General features: G+C 35.7%; 1 protein-coding gene across 4 annotated transcripts in view; it reads right to left on the bottom strand.

Moving 5' to 3' along the window:
• The window catches only part of LOC128881617 (protein couch potato-like), a 363315-nt gene extending 342473 nt beyond the window's left edge, over positions 1-20842 (bottom strand). For all 4 annotated transcript variants that reach the window (XR_008458132.1, XM_054132875.1, XM_054132869.1 and 1 more), the window contains exon 1: positions 19573-20842. Coding sequence is in view for 3 of the 4 variants with exons in the window: in XM_054132875.1 (XP_053988850.1) it covers positions 19573-19635 (63 nt within the window). In the remaining variant the exon portion in view is untranslated. The remainder of the gene's footprint in view (positions 1-19572) is intronic.
• Between the last annotated feature and the right edge of the window lie 2447 nt (positions 20843-23289).

Raw genomic sequence — 23289 nt, 5'->3', positions numbered from 1 at the left:
AAAAATCCTAGAAATCGGTGAGGATGTACCTGTTCTCTATAATTACCCTAGGGTAGTCAATTTAAATCGAAATAGGTTCATATAATTCATATTTGATCAAATAACAGTCGGGTGAAGTTTTGTTAAGATCCTACGCTAAATAAATCCGGAAAACAATTACCTCAAATGCAAGCTTCACATGATGGCTCAAGACTTTTGCACAGTACTGTCCGTGTACCTATCTCTGGAATTATCGAGGTATCGCTCTTAATATTTCACGCATAGCAACAGAGACCCCCAATCTACCTTCCCAGGAAAAGTAGGTTAAAATCGGTGGGGAGGCGAAAAGTCGAGTGGTTCCCTTGCGAGAGGGCCTGCGTCGGTGTTCGATGGAAAATCATTCGCGGTATGCGAATGTCGGCGTTCCGATGCAGATCGCGGTCTCCGCACCCCCGCGCGAGGGATTAAAATAATTCGAACGACCCTTGAACTTCCCCAACTGCAGTCCCTTCTTCATCGTTGGCGTTCTCGTGAAAATTAACCCGGTGTTTTCGACGAGAGACCACCCGGGAGCTATTAAAAATTCCGACCAGCAGCTAGTTCGAAACTAATTGACCGCGAACGGGCTACGAAGTTCGCGCGGATCTTATTTTCCCAACTGTTTGATGAGCCAGCGAAGAGGGTTCGTTAAACAGGTTAAATCGACGAATTGATATCGAAAGAGTGAGAGAGAGAGGGGTGGGGGGAAGAGAGGGTGAGGTTTCCCTCCCTCAATTATCATCCGTAAACGATGCTTATAGATGATCGTATTATTGATGCTATCCTGTTTGAAATTCCGGAGCGGTCCCCATAACCGGAACTGCAACTATTTGTGGAGGTATTTATGAATTCAAACGTAATTCGAACACTATTCGAATACACGAATCCCCTGATTTGTGCGATAGATTCTTTTTAACTCGATTTTGATTGAAGGGGGTCTTTTTTTTAGCAGCTTCGAGGTGATTTTCATCATTTTTTTGCAGCCAATATACTTGACATATATTTTTTAAATTGGGTATGTTTAATTATGCATGTATATAGAAGATTGTGTTACATTTACGATTGTCCTGTTCAATTTGTTTCGAAGTTGTGGTACACTATTCCACGTCACGTTGAGAGACTATTATCGTACCCGCGAAAAAAGACGATTCTTTTTAAGAAGTTTTATTCCACGCAACAAATAATTGTGGAATATTAATGTTTATTCTCCATAATATACATGTTAGACTATAATAGCCACATGAAAGTTCTCTTTTCCATGATTGACACGGTAACTTGATATTGGATCATCCAAAAGGAAATAATCAAATGGATTATTAAAATATAGTTTTATAGTTATTATACATGTGACATTATACTAAGATCATTTTCGAAATCTGCGAAAAATAGTTTAAATATTATTTCATCGAAATCTTAATAGTAACCCCAATTACAAAAAAGTTATTCGAATATTCCATAAACGATAACTGTTATCATCTATAGAAAAAATATATATTGCGTGTTTGTGGTTAAACTGATTTCTATATTCAAACTATTTCCTATCCTAAACTTCATCAAGCTAACGAATAAAAGATCTAAGCTTCCGAATTTCCTGTTCCTCGAATCGCAACCGTAAAAAATTGAGTCTTAATTAAACTTCAATGGCAAACTATCGCGAAACTCCCCGACAATGGAAAATATATCGGGGAGAGCTATTCTTCCGACACCGTGCATAACAATTCCGATTATTGTCCCTCCGCTAATTGGGTCATCTGCTCCAACGATTTTGCTTTTTTTTTTCTCGATTTGTTTGACCCGTACCGAAAATCCGACAATAGTTATTTCGCTTTGTACTGATGCGAATAAATAACCAGAAAAAAAAGAATAAATAAAAAAAATCAAACAGAGAGCAAAAGAGAAGCAAAGCCCATTTGCGGGAAAGAGTCGTGGGAAATGTAAAAGCGTCTACTCGTTACATCCGCGCGCGGACTCATCGCGCAACAAATACGTTTTTATCCACGGTGTTGCGAGAATTAAATTTTCCTCTCGTAGTTTTCCTCCAGCAAGCCAGCAACGCAGAGACGTAAAAGGCGTAGGGGGGATAGCGGTGGCAAACAACAAAAAAAAAAAAAGGAAAAGAAAAAAACGAGAACCAAGAAGAGGAACCAACGGGGACGGAAAAGGGAAACAGAGGGAAATCGCGCAACTTCCCCGAAAAAAGCTTCGTCGGTACACGCTTTTTATCTCAAGATCAGCGGTTAAATTTTAATTACCAACTCCGCGAGTCGACGATGAGAGTGTATAATTTTTATTACGCGGCTTACTTTCCAGTTTCCACCCAGCGAGGCGGGAACATGCCCGACCAGAATCGCGTCAAAACTTGAAATTTCCAACAGGCCTGAATCTACTCGTCGGATTTTTCAGGATTCCAATCTATCCGAACGCTTTTGCGAGTCGAATATACGGTGGATGTAATTCGAATACTGTTCGAGCATTCGATTACTCGTAAACTGGTCGAATTATTACTTGACTATTCGTACAGTACAGATAATATAATAATATTATAATAATATTACAGATAATAGATAATATACAGATAATATACAGATAAATTTACGTATTCTAAAAAAGAACCTATACGTCTAATCACCATTTCAACTGAAATTGTGATTACCATAATAACTAGATATCAACTTTTTCTGTTACAAAACATTTGCTTATGCTATTCGCTATTATCGAATACTATTCTACATATCGAAAAGGCTTCCTATCCAGTTAATAATTTATTCCTACAATCATTGCACACACTATATATCTAATTACCATTTCAACTGAAATTGTGATTACCATAATAACTAGATATCAACTTTTTCTGTTACAAAACATTTGCTTATGCTATTCGCTATTATCGAATACTGTTCTACATATCGAAAAAACTTCCTATCCAACTAATAACTTATTTCTATCATCATTAGATATTGCCAAAATAATTTATTACCAAAGAAGACCAAAGAAACCAAGGTCGAAACGTTTAAAAATAAATATATTAGGAACATGTTCAATCATGCTATATATTACAGTCATTTGAATTTTTTATCAGCCATATCAAGCTGTCGATATTTGTCAGAATCGTTAATGGGGGTTCGGTCGAGAGTCGCCGTTCCTGTTCGCTGGCAATGCGGAAGAAGACGCGAGCTTGAAGGAATCGTAAAAGGAAATCGAGCAAAACGATGGCCAAGTTTCCTGCTTGAGCCGGCCGTTCCCGTTCGATAGATCACTCTTCTTGATCCAGATGACAAACCACCGCGAGAACGCGACCGAGCGAGAAAATCACGATTTTCACCGTGGCGGAATCGCGGTCGCGGTTCGATCGAAAATCGATCGCGAACGTGTGACCGAATCGAGACGCCTGGAGATGCGCGTTTCAGCGGATAATAAATTATACTCGGACAGGGATGGACAACGATTTCATTCGAATAACGGATGGCCAATAAGAATACGGTACAGTGATTTATTCGCGACAATTCATTCGACCGAACAGTTGTGCGGACAAGTTTCTGCTCGTCCAACGTGAAATATGTTATAGTTCTATCATTCTAATCCTCATTTTTATTCAACTAGTAGATCATATGGATTGCTTGTGTGTTTAACTTTTCTTTGAATCTTTTAATAATTATAGAGTTTAATATGTTTTAATATCAAGGACTTCTAACTTCTACTAACTCCTAGTGACTGAAAAATCAATTCCATAGTATAAGCATTTCTCTTTTTTCGAATACCTACTATAGGAATTTATATAGTTATTTTTGTACAAACCCAGTGTTTTTAGAGTAATTGTTTAGATTAATTATTGTTCCAATTAAAGAACTTTAATCCAAAACAAACATCACGTTTTAAATGTAAAAATATTATAAACGTCTCGATCACTTATCATTTGACTCATACATTTTTGCTTGTATTTTTAGTATAAAACATCATACAAATTATTCAATTGTATAATATAAATTATTACGTTAAATATTGCACCAAATGCTATACAACATAATCGATTGTATATAATAAATTATTATGTAAAATATTGTACAAAATATTGTAGGTACATTATTGTTATTTAATAACTTAATATTAAAACAAACACATCATCAGATAAACACAGAGAAATGTTTTTGTCGAATACAAATGTATTCGATATTTTATTCGAATACAAATCTATTCGATACTTTATTCAAATAAAAATGTATTCGATACCCTATTCGAATAAAAATGTATTCAAACAACACTAATCTCTGTTGTGCGCAAAGAGAGACTCAGAAACATCTATCAAAGCATGTCACGTGGTTAAAAAGGTCCAGGACCACTGAGTTACGCGAATAAAGTTCCGCTCATCTCTGGCCGCTACTGTGCGTCGCGTGGATTTGAACGATGATCGATATGCGCGCCTTGTGCCTCGCGTTCTAGATCAAAGGACGGAACCACCTCGAGCAATCACGACAAACCAACCAGCGAGGGCTACCACAAAGACGGCGTTCTAGAAACGGTCCCGTGCGGGTGAAAGTTAATCGAGAATTCGCGAGACATGTGCGAGTTGATAACGCGACGGGTTGAACGATCGACGAAGGGGATTACGAGGCATAGCAAACTCTGGATCGTGTTAGAGAGGTTTAACCTCGGATCTGCGAGTATCGTACGAGGAAAATCGTTGTACGCCGATAACTCCGATGTACGAATTATCAAGGACTTATGTACATGTACGGGAAGGTAGCATCTACGTGTTTCAGACTGGTCAACGAGGGTTTGAATAGCGATGAAAACCGAAATATCGAAGCCGGCCATCATGGTTTCCTGAATATACGATTTCGAAATTTACGAATTGTTGAGCGTTGAATATGGCTAATACATACCTAATTTTAAGATTACGTTTATAAAGCTGGTTATTTTGATCTGTATACTTTAAACTTCTTCTTGAAATCACTTAATCGTTAACCGTGGTTTTCTTCAAATTTTGTAAACAACTGTAATAGAGAATTGATTCTATTACGATATTCTTTTATTAAATTATAAAAATTAAATCATATTACAATAGAAATCTGTTGTAATAGAGAATCAATTTTATTGATAAATTATTTTGTTCTTTCGCCCTCTAATTACAAAAATACAGTTGTACGTACGATTCAAATTATGAAAATTAAAATTAAAATTAAAATTATTAAAAGGCGTGGTCAAAACAGTGTAGATTAATTAAATAATGAAGAAAATATCTAAGAAATAGATACTCCACTAGTAATAATCAAATATACCCGAAAAAGGTGCATTAGATTTAATATAATGTGTTTAATAATTTAACTAAATTCATCAAACGATGGTGAATAACAATGCAGTTTAAATAGAAATTATTTCACACTTTTCACTGCATTTTCCCATACTTTTAAGCAATTATATCTAGAGCTAGTGCGTATTCATATAAATTGACTAGAAATTATTTCATACTTTTCACTGCACCTTTTTCGAAGTCGGTTAAATTTTGTTCCAAAAAATTATTTTATTATGATTATCGAGAGAAAGAAGTTTTTCTCTTTGATACCTTAGTTATTATTTAATTAATAAACAAGGTTTGCATCATATTACAATACATGACCCTTTTCAAATGTTTCATGTGGCAAATTAATCCTTTGCGCTCGAGTGGCGCCTCTAGGGCGACATATGTGATTTAAAAGTGATTTTGTGAACGCACAATTTCAATTTCACTTATATCAGAATACAGCTAATTATTAATTGAAACTAGCTGGTTATTGTTGTTCGCTCGCTTCGCGAGCTCGCGAGTAGGGTTGTTCTTGCTCGCTTAATTCATATAGCTATTCATGTTTATTTTGTGTGCGACCCTTTAAGGGCCACACAAGGAACTTCCCGATTTCCGATTACAGCGCCATCTATCGCAAATAAAAAAAATGTTTGAAACTAGTGTTTTGAAAAGGTCTCATAGCCAGCTTTCACAGTGCATGATAAAAAATGAAGTGTTTCATTAAAAAAATCATGTTGACCTTGACGTGACTTTGACCGGTCCTTTGAAGGTCAAACGGACACGATCATTCAATAGAATTTTTCAAACCCTAAGACCCTAGCACCTTCAGATTACCACTTGTTTCGATCAATGGCACATGGTTTGCCAAAACTTCAATTAAAAACTTTGAAGAAGTGCAAAATTGGTTGAACGAATGGTTTCGGTCCAAAGATACGTCGTTTTATCGTCAGAGTATTAATGTATTGCCAGATAGGTGGCAAAAATGTGTAGCTAGCGATGGACGATATTTTGAATAAATAATTTGTTGTATTTCCTTTGATATTTCGGTGTTTATTTCATCGAAAAAAACCCGGAAACTTAGTTGCGCACCTAGTACATGTCGTATACATATGCATTCAAATGTAATAATAGTAATACATGTGTATATATTATTTCCGTTTAGTTATTCGCTCATAAATTTATATTCTTCCGTTTAGATTGCGTTATTGAGTTAATTTTTCTTAAAAAAACTAAAAAACTACTGGGCCGAATTAGAACAAAATCTAATCAGCTCTAAGTTAGATTGATAGACATCGATTGCATCATCGATCATTTTTATCTCGCTATTAGTTTTTTAGAAAACGTTAACGGAAAATTTGTTTACATAGGTACATACATACGCACGCACACACATACGCGCACGCACGCACACACACGCGCGCGCGCGCACACGAACAATTTGTTAAAAATAGGCTAAAATTACTCCAATGACCTTGAAACATGGAGATCTGGTCAAAAATCGATTTTTCATTTTAGAGGAAAATACAATAACTTCCCTATAAATCGGGAAGTTAATAATAATACATTAAGTCATGAACGTTCATAGATATATTTCTCTTCGAAGTAGAGTTTTTGGTTTCACAGAAATTTCCTATAAAGATGGACTGGATCTAGAGACGCGGTAGCGTCTCGACGCCAAGTACATGAAAAATTATACGCCACCGTGTATACTGGCGCCGGCGCTACCACGTATCTTCTACTCATAAAACTGCAATTCCAACCTAACCCGAAACTTCTGTCATTAATATCTCGTCACGCCTGCTGTATTTTCTAAATCTAAAGGCATTTTTCTAATGTATATCGCATATAAGCTTTCTAATGAAACCAAAATCAATAAAATCGGTCTATGTACAACTGAGATATCGTAATATCATGTCATGAATCGGTCAGAAATTGTAGATTTTTCTTCTGATTCTGATTCTGATTCTTATTCTTATTCTTATTCTTTTCGTCAACACTTAGCCAAAAGGAGCTAAGGCCATTCGTCGATTCGTCGACTCTCGGAATCAGTCGGCAAGGCTCGTCGGTCGGAATTGTAATATGGCTGTCACTCATGCCGCTCGTTCATTTCTAACCTGTAACTGTCAGTTTGGATTTGTGACATTTGGTTTCTTGCAACAAGACTTTCTGCCATGCGTTCTGTGTGCTTTTGAAACCTTAAAGGATTCAAACTGATCTCCCATTTTCTATTATTTGAAGTCATAGACTATACAAATTATCTTTGTAAAAAGAAGTGAGATCTCCATAAAAAACTTCAAAAAAGTAAAAAAATTACGCCAAGTACATGAAAAAGTGGAGGACTTAAAGAGTAATCATAGAAAAATAGAAGATCCCCCTAAAAAAAATTCAAGAAAGTAAAAAAAGAAGTAAAATCGAAATGAGCTGACAGTACATGAAGGTGCTTTCCAGCAAAGTGCAAAGACGACACTGTATAACACAATGAAAAATTCGCCTAGATGTCCGTGGCCTGGAAGTCAAATGCTTGGCGTGGCCAGGCAAAGCATTCTCAGATCATCAATACCCATACTTTCTCTCTCGCAGACTTCCACATAATTTGTCAATTTAAAACTTTGACAATATGAGTACATTTTCATTTTATTGTGTTTTAAAATATTGCTAAGGACATTCATTGACGCAGATACCCCTCCTCTCACAGGCTTCCAAATAATTTGTCAGTTTGAAACGCTGACAATATGAGTACATTTTCATTATTTTACATTTTACAATAATTCTTATTCATCAAAACCTTGACCTTGACTGGCCACGCCAAGCATTTTTGACTTCCAGGCCACGGACATCTAGGCGAATTTTTCATTGTGTTATACAGTGTCGCCTTTGCACTTTGCTGGAAAGCACCTGCATGTACTGGCAGCTCATTTCGATTTTACTTCTTTTTTTACTTTCTTGAATTTTTTTAGGGGGATCTTCTATTTTTCTATGATTACTCTTTAAGTCCTCCACTTTTTCATGTACTTGGCGTAATTTTTTTACTTTTTTGAAGTTTGATTCTATAGAAAAATACCTTGAGCGCAGGCGGGTTAAGCTTGAGCAACTAAAGTTTTGGCCAATCTAAGTTGGTCAAAACCCTAAGCCACGAGTAAACCTGAATCTTGTCGATATGGTTGTCCCATTTCCTTTTATAAACATTTCCTAAGGAAGGAAACGAGACAAATACATCGACAAACTTCAGGTTTATTCGAAACCTGACGTTCATTCATTTATCGCTGTTATAGACGGAGAGTTGGCTACGAAAATCAGGAATGATAAGGTGCAGCAAAAATTTGTATCTAAAAACACTCCTTACTAGATAACAAAGACAATAGCGCTCAGCCAGAAGTCGCTACCGGGGCTGGAAGCGTGGGCGGGCGGTCAAACATGTTAATTTTTAATCAAAATAAAATCTATGAGTGCAGCCCTGAAATTTTGTGTAGGTATAGTTTTTAACTGTAGAAATCGCGTAAAGCTATTGCCAGAAGTCTAGGTCGAGGCTTAAATGTTGCCAGAAGTCGATCAAGTTGTAAAAAAAATAGCAGTTCTGGCGAATTCGTTTTCATATTATTTATTGCTTTAAAAACCTGTATAACAATTGCCAGAAGACAGAATGGTGGCTAAGTACATGAAAAATGATAATATCGTCATACGTTGGTAAACAGGAAAGCAATTCTTTAAAATTTAAATAATGAGGTGCAGTTCTGGCAATGTGTTTTTCTTATTATTTATACTATTAGTTAACTACATATGCAATGACAGAAGCTAAGGTGCGGGAAATGCATACAAAAAAGAACAATACAAATAAAATCAATTTGATTTTATTTATCGCATAATTTTTATAATCTTCAAATCCCATAATTTGTATTGTTCTTTTTTTCGAATTCGCCAGAACTGCACCTTGTCATTAAAATTTAAACAATCTTTTTACAACTTTATCGACTTCTAACAACATTTAAGCCCCGACCTAGACTTCTGGCAATAGCTTTACGTGATTTCTACAGTTAAAAACTATAACTACACAAAATTTCAGGGCTGCACTCAAAGATTTTATTTTGATTAAAAATTAACACGTTTGACCGCCCGCCCACACTTCCAGCCCCGGGAGCGACTTCTGGCTGCAGCGCTGTTGTCTTTGTTATCTAGTAAGGAGTGTTTTTAGATACAAATTTTCGCTGCACCTTATCATTCCTGATTTTCGTAGTCAGCTCTTAGACTATTGGTTTACAATTTCCCTGTGGGGGTTTCATGGGTGTTTTCAAAACCTAACGTTATGCCCAACTCTGCCCCCCAACCTGCAAGTTCAGGGTCGCACCTAGGGGTCCCAGAAACCTTTCCCTCGTAAGGACGAAACGTTCGTCGCGGGTCGCGCACCCGAGTGCGTGTAGGTCGCATGGCGAAAGAATAGCCCGTCACCATATGACGTGACACACACCGTACAACGGAGAGCCCTCGGTGCGGCTCTCGTGTTGCGGAAAAATCAATAACAAGCGTGGTCTGGCTTGGCGCGTCACTCTCTCAGGTGCTCCGGCTGGCGAGGAAGGAAGCCTGTGCTAACCAGGCTAGGCAGCCAGCCAGCCAAGCAACCGTCCGATCGAGCGGACGATGGAAACGAGTCACCTGCGGCACACTGTTGTGCGCCGCGCACGATCGAATTCCCGCCTTCTCCACGCTAACGCCGACGGCCTGCGGCTGTGCACATGCCACCAAGTGCGAGGGGGAGTTCCCTCCCGACCTCAAGATACGCGCGAATAGTTGCGTGCACCTCGGGGATGCATAACATACGGGACGCATGCGCAAACGCGGGTGACATTCTTAAAAAAGAAAGAAATCTAAAGCTTCTATGTTTGTTTGTTTATTTTGTTAAGTTTTTGTTAGACAAGGAAATATATTTGCATATTGTCCACTTTGTTGTGTGATCTTACCCTATTTTTTGAACAAATTTATGATTCCTTGTTTATGGAAGTCCTTGTGAAGTTAGTAACTATCCGAATTGCAGAGGCAACAATTACCATAAACCCTTCGAACCTTTTGGTCAACCTAATAAGGGTACGTAATTTGTTTTACATTGATTATTACACCTATCGGTCCAGTCTTGCTTGTTAGAAATTGCCAACCTTGTAGATCGGTGAGTTCTTTTTCATATTTTTTTTTTTTTTATTCTTTTTTCCATTTACGATGCTTTATACTATTTCTTAGCTTATTACATTACATTCGTTCGCATGTCTGGTGGGGCCCACCGATCCCCCTATAGCTCGAGTACCTCGAGATCGCTAAATCCGTACTGTAGCTGCGTACACGCATGCCACCGCCTCTGAAGGTAGTATGAGATACGCACCGCTGAGGATAAACAACTTGGTAGCAGACGCTACCGCGTCTTGTGATCTACAGTGGACGAAAGGAGGATGTTGAAGAACGGTCGATTCTGTAGTAGTTAGGGCACCTAAGTTATCGATATGGTTTTTATTAGGTTTTGAGGAATTAGAAACTCTTAATTATTAGTCACTAATTTGATGGGAAAAGTAGTGAAGAAGATGATGAAGAAGATAGTACACAAAAAGCCAAAAATTGAGAATTGTTGATTTCAAATTATAAAAACTTCGAAATAAGTGCGTAATATATGAAGTCTATCACATAATCTACACATTGTCAGTCTAGTGTATATGCTATACATATACATATACAAATATACTATAATTTAGTGAGTCCATCACTCACATAAATATGAATTAACACTCATGATAAGCGTAAAGGTGAATATGAGCTGTCTACTGCTACTCTATCTGTTCTTTTTAATTTCTTTCCTATTATATTGGTGATAAATGATTGTCAGTTTATAATTCCTCGGAACCCAACGAATGATGCCTTATCAATCATTTAGGTACTAACCCAAAATTGATTATATTTAATAAAAGAAACTAAGAAAGAACATCAGCCAATTGTAACCTGACAATTTCAATGAAACTACAGGCAGAGCAATGATAAATAATAAACACGTAGTTTTTTACCAATTGAAACATATGTTCAAGGAATATAATGATAAATCACAAATCACAAACTAAATGTATTAATCATTGAATTTATTTAAATACTTATATAGTTGAAAACTTTTATTAGCTTGAACTATAAACCTATTCTAAGCGAAACTCTTAAGGAAATAACAAGGTAATGGCATATCACTTACCTGCACTTAAAAAAGAAATGCGTCATTAATACACATAGTTCATTACACATTTCAGAGTTATCAATGTAGGGCAACATATACTGTAGTATTTCAGTAGAGTTTATTTGTTTCTTAGAACTCTTATTTTTAACCTTTCCTTTAACAAATGATCTACTATTGCTATTGTCGCCCTGTACAGAAAATCACCCAGCTGAACCACGCCAATTTTTATGAAACTTGGTAAACAGATGAAGCATTGGAAAATATTATTCACGTATTTTTTTATATCAGCCGATATTCACGTTTTCAAGGGGTGAAAACTACCCTCGTGTCAATTAAATACCATTTCAATTAAATTTCTCAAAAATTGACGTAGATAGAAAAAAATGTTGAATACGAAAAAAACGTTTGGTTTTTGAATAAACAATAACGTGGTCTGAATAGAAATGTTATCAAGACACAGGTTGGGCCACTGTAGACAACCTCATCGCTATTTCGCAAATATTTCTTGAAAAACGTGTTTCAAACCATGCTATTGTTCGTTAAAAATCAAACTTTTTTCCTACTTACGTCAGTTTGTGAGAAATATAATTAAAAAGGGATTTCGTTCGCAACATCGAGGGTAGTTTTCATCCCTTAAACATAAATATTAGTTGACATAGAAAATACGTGTCTAGTATTTTTCTTGTAAGGTAACGATAGTAGTAGTTGATCAATTTTCAGAAAAAAGTTCAAAATAAAGCTTCGAAACAATAAACAAACTCTACTGGAATACCACACTGTATATCGTCCCATATTCGTAACTATAAAATGTGTAATGCACTATGTGTACTAATGACGCGTATTTGTTGTAAGTACAGGTAAGCGATATGCCATTATCTTATTATTTTTTTAAGAGTTCCACTTAAAATAGATCTATAATTCAAGCCAAAGAAATTCCTAATTATACAGGGTATTCAGTGACCGAATTTCTTAAGAATGTTGGAAATGCGAGTTTGTTTACATCGTCGTTCTATTGGTGGATATACTATTATCGAGTACTATTATAGCACGGTGGTATTAACAAGGCTTTCTTCGACTTATAACTAGTACAATAAGTAACTAGTATCATAAGTAATGTCGTTTTTTCCGGTTTTAGAAACATTGCCAACTACTGCCAAATGTATATGATTAATGTACAATATTTAGTGTTTTCAAATAATTAAATGACTGATTTCTATGCAATAGACATGGATTAATATTAGTTGGATATAATGTAAACTAAATGACTTTATATAAAATCAAGTTTGTTACACTTTATATTATTCGTATATAAAGTAAACTATTATTGACACTTTAAGAGATGATCGTATAAAAAAATAAAATAAAAAAGGAATTTATCAAAATTGAAGTTGTTTGTTCCTTTTTTTTACACTGTCGTACTGTCTAGTATAAATCAGAAATTTAATAAATCATGAAATCTTTTTAAATTTGATAAATAATAAACTAATATCCCATTATTGGCATGGGGTTCCTTAATTCAATCGCCACCCTAATCAATTATTGACTCCTGGATACAAAAAATAACTAGGTCAGGTGTATTCTCATTTTTATGGAGTTTTAATTGAATGATTCATCAAAATTCGGTTTTATGTATAAAAAGAAACTATGGTAAACGTAACTAATCTATTCTATTGTGAAAAATCCATACTAAATATTGACAGGACTTTAGCAACCAAATAAAGGACAGTATTTTTTTTACATGAAGTCCATAAGGTGACACTAAATAACATAATTATAATTATTAATTTAAGTGTCAATAATTGGAAAGATGTTTTTTGTTTTCTTTCTTTTTTTCTTGCGTACATTCGGCTTGCTAAAGACGAGATATTCCGTCTTTATCTCATCATCCACCCTCGATGTGTTAAGGTGGTTTACCCTATATATGATGGGCGACTATAGTAGTTCACTACAAAATTGCGTATATTTACTTCAATCTTCTAGTTTTAATTTTCATTGAGAAATGATTGCTCTGTCCATACTTTGTTTACCTTCTGAGTCTACAATCACGCCTACAATATCATTGAATACCGCTTTATTTCACTTTGTCTCGACAGTGTCTACGCTCAACGTGTACGTACACGTTTTGGCGCTTCAATGGAAGCGCTCCAAAAAAAACAGCGAAAGAAATACATAGATGTAAAATAATTATTTGTTTTGCGTGAAGTGTGCGCAGAGACCGGCAAGATTCTTATCTAGGCGTAAAATAATTATTTGTTTAGGAGACTATTTCGGGACACTACACGTGGAGAGGGTGGCAAAATTGTTATTTAAGTATGAAATGCGTAGAAATAAAATAATTATTTGTTTTTGGAGGCGAAATGCGCAGAGTCGGACTAAAATTCTTATTCAGGTATGAAATAAATAGACGTAAGGTAATTATTTGTTTAGAGCAGCATGTGCAGAGATAGTCAAAATTCGTATTTAAATATAAAATGAATAAAAGTAAAAGAATTATTTCTTTTGTGATGGGCAAAATTTCTATCCAGGTATAAAATAAATAAATGTAAAATAATTATTTATAAATAAAATAATTATTAATAAATAAACGTAAAATAATTATTTATTTTGTGGTGGGACGAAGTATTTTGTTTAGTCCATATAGCGTTTTCGATTTTTTGGTTAGAGTCACCTTTCAGTGCATTTTGAGAGTACAAAACAATTTTCAATTTTATGAGACATATATATTTTAGTTTTTAATACAAGTTCAACGTCGCCCTTATGTCGTTGCAATCCGCGACATATAGTGGAATTTTCAAGTTGTGTAGACATAGGAAGCTTCGCTTAAAATAAGCAAAGCATTTTTCGTAAAACATTTGTTTGAATTTTAATTTGTAAAATTGTCAAGTTGAAAAGTTATTGGATTGTAACATAACCATAGGATATTAATTACAAAGGGCTTTAGAATTGTATTTTACAAATAAAATACAAATAATACGGGGTATATACGATTTATATAATTTATATAATTGAATAAATATGTATGTAATTATATTGATGTGCCCACAATTACGCTGATAGCGTAACTCTATGAAAATATAGAGTTCTCTATTAAAACGCGATAGTGTAAAAAACAATATGGACTGAAACAGAATTACACACGAGGGATAATTACTATATAATTAAGTATGGCATAACGCTAATTTAGCATAAGAATCAAGGTTTTCCTATTATCCATACCCAATTTAAAATTATACATACGGTAAAAAGAACATAAGAATTTCTTGTAGAAGCAATATTAAATGAATAATACAGAACTTGTAGTAAGACTGCAAATTTGTCTTGCTTTACATGCCACAAGCCTACTTGTTGAGTTCAATACTTCCTTTTCTATTAAATGAAGTTATAACTTGAATCGCGAAATGAATTGTATTTCGCGTTGAGCGAATAAATTTGTATGTATACTTATTTGACTAACAAATAACGGCTCAATCGTATTAACGTCACGAATGACTCGCTACGCAGTGTTTTATTCGTAATCAATTATTCGAATGAAATTTTACCCATCTCTAACAGTGTGCGGCACTCCGAATGATTCAATATGGCCCGCAATCCTGATTTGAATAAATTAAAGAATACTCTTAGCTCTAGCATGAAGAAGGGTGGGTCACTGATTGCCAGTATTAGGAGAAATATCATCCCATGATTATGATTACTAAGTAATTAGTAATCATGATTGACGACTGATGAATAATTAGTGATATCAATTAATAGTCTGATAAATGTGGTTTACAATTATAAATTATGGGGTTTATAATTACTCATCAATCTGATAATTGTGTGTGATTATTACAAACGTAATCAAAATTTAATCGTAAAGTAATCACTGCCAAACAGTATACCCATCGAATATCCATTAATTTTGGGACAATATCGAAACTGATTTCGACAATGAAGAAATTGTTTATATTAAGAATGAGATGACAATCATTTTAGGAATACATCTTTAACCAGAGATGGGCAAAATTTTATTTAAATAATTGATAACGAATGAAAACACAGTAGAAAATCACGATTTATTCACGATGTCTATTTGATTTGGACAGTTATACGGATCAATTTATGTTCCTTCAATAATAAATATAATTTCATTCTGGAATTTAAATTCTAATATTTATTCAATCTGTGATGGATAAAAAGTTGTTTATCTGTTAATTATTATTCAAAATTTGTATCTAAATAAGGACATTGGCATACAAAAACTTAATTTTAACGCAGTTTCTTACACTCTGTTTAGATAGTTTATCATTAAGTATGAATAAAAAGAAAACATAACTTTGATATTATTACACAGAGTTTCAAAAAAAATAAACGTACATTATGTTATTGAATTTGAAATTAAATTTGTATGCATAATGTGCCATGATTCAATTGCTGTGACCAGAATGTAGAGTATTCTTTTAAACCATTATCTGTCAGTAGAAGAGGTGATTTCATGTATCAATTTTCACTTTTTTTGTTCAAAGAAAATCTAAGTTGTAAGTTCTCATTTGAATGTTACGAAATATAGGATACTTTTGAAATTATTTTTTAATCAAATATAAACTGGACCTTGCATAAATGTTGCTCATGTATTCGTTGATTAGTGAACAAGGATTTAGAACTTTTTCATCTAGGAAATCAATGCATAGCATATTAAAATTTTAAAGCATTCAAATGTCTGCATGTTTTTAGATGCAACACGATGGAACAAACGTGCCTTCGCTATGCGCACTCTCACACCTCGTAAAACGACTTCAAAGTCAGACATTGAAGTGGAATTACAATCTGTGTGAAATTCTTGGAATACTATTCACATGAAGAAGGAACAAAAATTGACAAAATGGCACGACGACTCTAGAAAAACAAGTTTCAATTTCACAATCATTCTTGATCGTTTCTAATAGTAAACAAAATCCTTTTCCCTTGAACTTCAAAATTTTAGCTGAGTTATAATATCAATTATTTATCGAATTAATGAATTTTTCTACATAATTTTACAAGTGTATCCCAGTCATTCTATTACTTTTAGAAAACGCAACAAAAAGAAATTGGTCATTTTGAAACCTCTAATATGAGAAAACTCTAATTACTAATACAGTTGATTTGGCTCGTGACACAATTTAACATATTTTCAAACAAATTGGGTTATCTCACTCTTGATACATTGTGCTTTCACAAATATCACAACAAATGTGTTTATAGTAATTGTTTACAACCCAAAATCTAAGATAACATTACCTACCCCCAAATAAGAATTAGTTTTCGAAGACTATAGGTACATGTCTAACATCAAATACAGTGGGTGTAGAATGTATTCGTACACCGATCAATTTCCTAAAAAACTTTTGTGTGAAATTGTAGTTTCTGAACTTCTTTTTTTATAATCAATGATATTTTACATATTCTCGGAAGTCTTTAAGATAGATCTAGTCCAAACAACATTTACTAGTTAATATAATTTGTGAAATTAACAAAAAAATGCGAAAATGGGTAAAAGTATAGAAGCAATAAGTATTTGTACGATTCTTATGACGAACCATTTACAGTAAAGTTTATAACATAAACACATTAGTTTATTGCTCCATACGAATTCAAATTTCCAGTATAGTACTTTTAAAAATGGCTCTAATAGAGGAATTGAAGAAGATCCCATTTCGAATAACTAATAATTTAGTTAATTTAACGCTTAGAAGAGTTGCAATAATTATAAAATCAAAAGGAAATCCCACGAAGGAAGTATTATATACTTGTAAATTAATGTAAATGTCTTTTTTTTAATGAAGTTCTAAACATAAAACAGTTGTGCGAATACTTATTGCTTCAATATTTCTACCGATTAATTGTTTTTTTTATTTTGTTAATTTTGTAACCTACATAAATAGCTATTTTTTTTTGTACTCTATCTATTTTAGAGATTTCCGAGAATATGTATAATGTCATTGTTTATAAAAAATAAGTTAATAAATTACAATTTTACATAGTTTTTTTGGAAATTGATCGGTGTACGAATACTTTCTACACCCACTGTATGTCAATATTTTAATGTGAACAGTTTTAGTCTGTTTCCAATTTCGATCGAGTATCGAATGATTCTTTACTCGCATTTAAAAAGAAATAGTAATGTATTAAATCATTTTGTTCAGAAATAATAATATTTAGTAATATTAATAAAGCCTCGCACAAAATAGTCGTCATTAACAATTTCATGCATCCACGATCACTGAAATATTACTGAATATCTGTCTAACCATCAGGAGTTAACTATAACATGAAACTTCGAGGAACATCGTCCCCGAATGGTTCCTCAGAGACACGATGAGTATTATTTAAAATTTCATGTTATTAATCTCCACACTGCAGAAGTTTTAAAAGTTTTAAAGCTTTGTATGGAACATCCTAAAAGACAAACTACAAATTGCTCCTTCGTCGAAGAAATAGTTAAATGAAGCATTAGTATAATACCTCGATAGATTAAAGTTTCGTTCTTCCCTTCTAAACATCTAGTTGTATATGTATATTGTTTATAATCATTTTCCGACTGTTTGTTCGGGAGACACGTTATTCGAAATAACTTATTGAATTCTACGAATTTTTCTAGGTGTCCCATATTTTTTAAAAATGCAACAGAAATGGTTGTTAAACATCTTAAACAATTGATAACAACATATGACTCATGACGCCATAAAAACAAATCAATCAAAATAAAAGAATCGTTAGGAAGAATTAAAACAATTTTTTTACTACTACCAATATTTGAGAAATAGATATTTCTACAGACCTTTCTGATTGTACTAATTAATAACTGCATTTTTTAATTAATAACTTCACTTTCTTAGCTGGTAGCAACATTGCTATTGGTCAAAATTTAAACTCTAACAAGATATTTACATTCCATTGAAAGTCACTTTATCAAACCTATGAACAGCGTAACTGCATCTAATTGTGACACTAAACCATGCGACGAAACTTCAGTTTATTTCTTCAGTTGCTTCTTTATCTCTAAGAAGTAGTTCATCAGAAAATTATGAAGTTTTGTATGATAACTTTTATACATGCATGTGATGTTGATGCTATTAAATTTTTTAGAAAATTTTAAGAGGGGGTGAGGATATTAAATTAATTAGTCTATACATATATTAACTAATTAATATAATATCCTTAAAAATTGAACAGAATCAACATCACACATATAAAAGTCATCATACCAAATTTCATTGATCTTTGGTATGTTTTATATCACAATTGTATAAAAAAAAGAAACCCTAAAATTGTATATGATTACTATATTCTATATATGCTACAATGATAATAAATTTTCAAAATAAAGATAAAAATGAAATGAATTTTGTCTAATCTGTAAACTAATACTATAAATGTTCTACAACAAGGTTGCTAGCTAAGTAGCTTGCAAAAATTATCATTGCTCCCCCACAGACGCTACAATTCACCTAATCAAAATCTGACAGTTTCAATTCGAAATCCCGAAAGGTCCGAAAAATCAAAAATTTAAATACCACGGTCGAAAACCTTAAACTTAATCGCAATCACGATTTACTCAATTTGTGGGAAACATTTGAGTTGCGCACCCCTGGTATACGTGCACCTTCCGCGACGCAAGGTTCGCGGCGCGGTGCGCGCCTGCGTGTTCTCGTGACGTCCACCGTCGTGGAAAGAAAGAGAACGGGAATGGAACAAGGCGAAAGAGTGGAAGCGAGATAGGGCGAAAGAGCGAGAGAAGAAACGCGGCAGGGTGCACGCGCGATGGAGAAAGAGGAACGTTGCAATATGGCGAGCGTGAGAATGGGACGGAAGGTACCAAGGTAAGTTGATAGGAAGGAAGGAAGGAAGGAAGGAAGGAAGGAAGGATGTCGATGTTCTCCCTACGAATGTGTTGGCACTCATGTGCTGGCGTTGCTGGAGAAAAGGGAGTAGTGGGGATGGTTTGAAAACGAGGAAGCGATCGACTGTTGGAGGGGGTGGGAGAGCACGTATGGTCGGAGGACCCGTGTGCATGTTGCGTACCGCGTCGTTAACGATATCACCAGCTATACTTGTTACCACGTACCTCGTCTTCGCCGGTGGCCACCGTGTTGACGGAGTCCATACTCTGAGAGAGCGGCGCGTCCATGATGCAAGCGAGTTTGCTTGACGGTCCGGGATTTCCGGGTGCTGCGGTTCGAGCGGGTGGCGGCGAGGAATCCACCGTATCCCGTCTCGGGCGTTTTAAAGCGGGCGGCGTTATGGTTGTACCGGCGAAGACGACAGGCGCCTCCAGGACGTATCAATGGGGATAACCCTTTACTCGTAAGAGAAAACTCAGGCGTTTCGCCTACTTCCTCCTTCTCCACCTTTTCCCTTCAAGCTTCCCTTTGTCGCTTTCCGTTGCCTTCCGTTCTCCCCCTCTCTCTTGCTCGCAATATCCAGTTGGATTTCACTTCTTCTTCCGCTTCCTGTTACGTTTCTTCTTCGCCGCCTCCACCGCCACCACCACCTCCAGCCCTACGACAGCGCGGTGCTGCTATCGGCTTCTCGATGCACCTGTCACACGCTGCAAGGGCGTCCAGAAAGACCAATGACGGAGAGAAAGTAAGAGAGGGGGGAGGCGGGACGGAGAAAGAGAGAGAGAGACAGTCTGAGCAATACGTAGAATGTGTATGTAGCCTGCAGGTGTTCCCACGCGTCTATTTTAGAGCAATCGATACACCGTGCCCGTGGAGGAGGGCCGAACCCAGAGAACGTGCTCTACAACGGTAGGCTCGTCGACGACACTTGTTCATCTATCGCCGGGATTGCCCTGGTACAGCCGGTAAGGTGTCGAACCCACTCCGTTCCCTCGACGCGTCGCCGCTTCGTCGACGATACGATTAATCGTGTCAGCAATCGATGTCCACGACGACCAGGAGGACGTGTATCCGCGTACGACTTGCGCGTAGACAGGTAAACGGCGATTCGCGGAAGACGTTATTAGCGCGTTTTCCTTCCTTCTGTTCTTTTTCGAAGCGCGCCGCGTGCGACCGTCGTTTGTACTTGTGAGCTGCTGATGTTTATATGCGTGTGACTGTGTGTGTATGTGTAGAACGGTTTTACGTATGCGTATGTGTGTGTACGTGTGACGATTCAGGTGAGAGGTTAACGGAGAGACCGAGTAAAAGACGAGTCGATTGAGTGTGAAAACGAAAAAACATGGACCGCAATTATAAATGAACGAACACACCGGCCAGGCAAGTAAGAATAATAATAATATTGTTACGTAAGCACTACGACACGAATGGTACGCAGGTTGCCGATAGACTGACGGACTGCGAACGAGCGCGACGCTCGGAGACGGTTGCGCGCGCGGGGTCGGCTCTCGCCGTCGGCGCAGGGGTGGGGCGCGGTGGGGTGGCCCGCGGGCCACTGGGTCGGGGTAGGTGAGTGGGCGGCCTGGAGGGTGGGGGTCACGCACGAGGTACGACGAGGGGGTCAAGGGGCAAGGCACGCGCCTAGAGGGGACTCGCCCTCCACCTATTCTACCTTTTCCAACGGCGATGCTGACGGCGACTACCGACCCGAGGAAACTGAGCTCTATCAAACGGAGGCATCGCCGAGTTTGTTACGAGGGAGGAGGAAGAGAAAAGAAAACCCGAGGATTCTCTCCAGCTTCGTCGTACGCTTCTTTCAATTCCCCGTGAACGCAAAGTTCAGGGAAATTATGTTGACAACCACCCCCCGTTGCTATGGATATAGGTTGACGTAGCGCCTTTCAGAGCAACGTGTTTGGCAATATTCTTACACCGTTCGGACCTTTGCAAGCTGATGAGAGCGACGAAAACGGAAATGTGTGCCGCAGCAGGTTTACCTGTACGCACAGGTGATTCCAATGTACAGCGTGGAACGAAAGTAATCGCACACTGCTAGATCGACGATTGTTGGATTTCAAAAACTTTCTGAAAAAATAGAGTTGGGGAGACTGAGGTCAATCGGAGCGTTTTTTTATGAAATAGCTAACTGTGAATACAGTATATGTCCTATCTGTTTGGTCATAAAGCTTCATTATAACTAGATCATTTTGGTTTCAATCAGTATTATTGATTTGACTTTAGAAGTACCTGCCATTAAAATAGAAGTTTTTTTGGGTCAGTCTCAAGAAACGTTTCAAATGACCCCGTGCTTGGGGTTAGTTGACATATCTATAAACAGAAGATAATAATAATTGATTTATTTCTTAATATTATAAGCTTCGTATTAGCCAATCTCATTAACCTAACTTAGCATTATAATACGCGTATATATATATATGCGAAAGTATTCGTACACCGATCAATTTCCAAAAAAACTATGAAAAATTGTAATTTATTAACTTATATGGTAAATGGTTCGTCATAAGAATCGTTCAAATACTTATTGCTTCTATACGTTTACCCACTTTTCACATATTTATACAATTTCATAAATTATATTAATTAGTAAATGTTGTTTGGACTATATCTATCTTAGAGATTTCCGAGAATATGTAAAATATCATTGATTGTAAAAAAAGAAGTTAAGAAACTACAATTTCACACAAAAGTTTTTTGGGAAATTGATCGGTGTACGAATACATTCTACACCCACTGTAGATCTGCTGGTCCAAATACAATTTAAATAGAACACGTCAATTACATTCTCTAAAATGATTAAGAAAAAAAGAAAATTTAGAAATATTGATACTCTATTTCAATAATTCGTCAAAATTGGTGTAAAACCATTATAAACAAATTGAGCGATTGTAAAAACAAAAGGTCCGAAATAAATGAGTCACATTGACTAGTTTGGTCTAGCGTTAAAATTGTTTGACAACAGGTTGGATCCTTTCCTCATTAGAATCGTGAAATATTACCTCACCACTGGTTTGAAAATGAAAACACCATGCTTAGTTTTGCTTAATTTTAATCAGACATCTGCATTTAGTAATTTCCACGGGGTGCAGATGGTATCGAGTCCTCAACGGTATAGGGTAGGGGGACAAAGAGAGAGCTATGCGTGTTACTCCGTTCTACTCGAAAAACTTCGTAACCATACGCTTTCCCCGTGACTAACAGGTGGAAGTCGTTTGGAACGTACAGCTTTCCTCGAGATTAGCAGGTGGAGGATGCTACTGCTAGCCGTCTCGCGGATTATTTCAAACCGGGTCTAGAGAAACTACCTTCCCGTAGAAAGCAGATGGAAGACTTACACAAAGCGTGTTTTAGATGGATTGCATCTTTTTTTCTTCCGTTAGTCAACATTACCGAGAACAATGGACAAGTTTAACCTCCTCGAACCTGCACATTGTAATATACTTAAACTATAATATTATCTTTTTACTGTGTTGTATATAAAAGATTATATTTATTCTTTATATAATAATAAATGTGTTAATTTATATGAACATAAACTTTCATACTAGAAATAAACAGATAAATATTGAACATTATCGATAAGTAATACATATGCGCAGGATAATCTTATTAAATGTAGGTAATTTAATTTTGTTTGTTAAGATTACTTTAAGTTAAAAGTAATCAGTTTTATAAAAAGAACTGCTTTTTTACCGTAGTTATAAATTTACTTTCATTATTAATGGGTAAATAAATGTCTTTGCACAATGTTAATAAACATCACGTACGTACAAATAAACGTACGTTACAAATAAACGTTACAAATAAGCAAACAAAACCCGGCATTAATTAGTAGACATTGTCAACAAACCCTAGGAAAGTGTTTATTTTAATTAGGTCATAAGGATGTTTTGGAGATATATCAAAATAGTCAGTATTTATTT

Source organism: Hylaeus volcanicus, chromosome 1 (genome assembly GCF_026283585.1).
Source record: "Hylaeus volcanicus isolate JK05 chromosome 1, UHH_iyHylVolc1.0_haploid, whole genome shotgun sequence".
In the NCBI taxonomy this organism is placed as follows: domain Eukaryota; kingdom Metazoa; phylum Arthropoda; class Insecta; order Hymenoptera; family Colletidae; genus Hylaeus; species Hylaeus volcanicus.
Note: the sequence above shows the minus strand (reverse complement) of the source record. Positions and strands in the feature narration are given on the sequence as shown.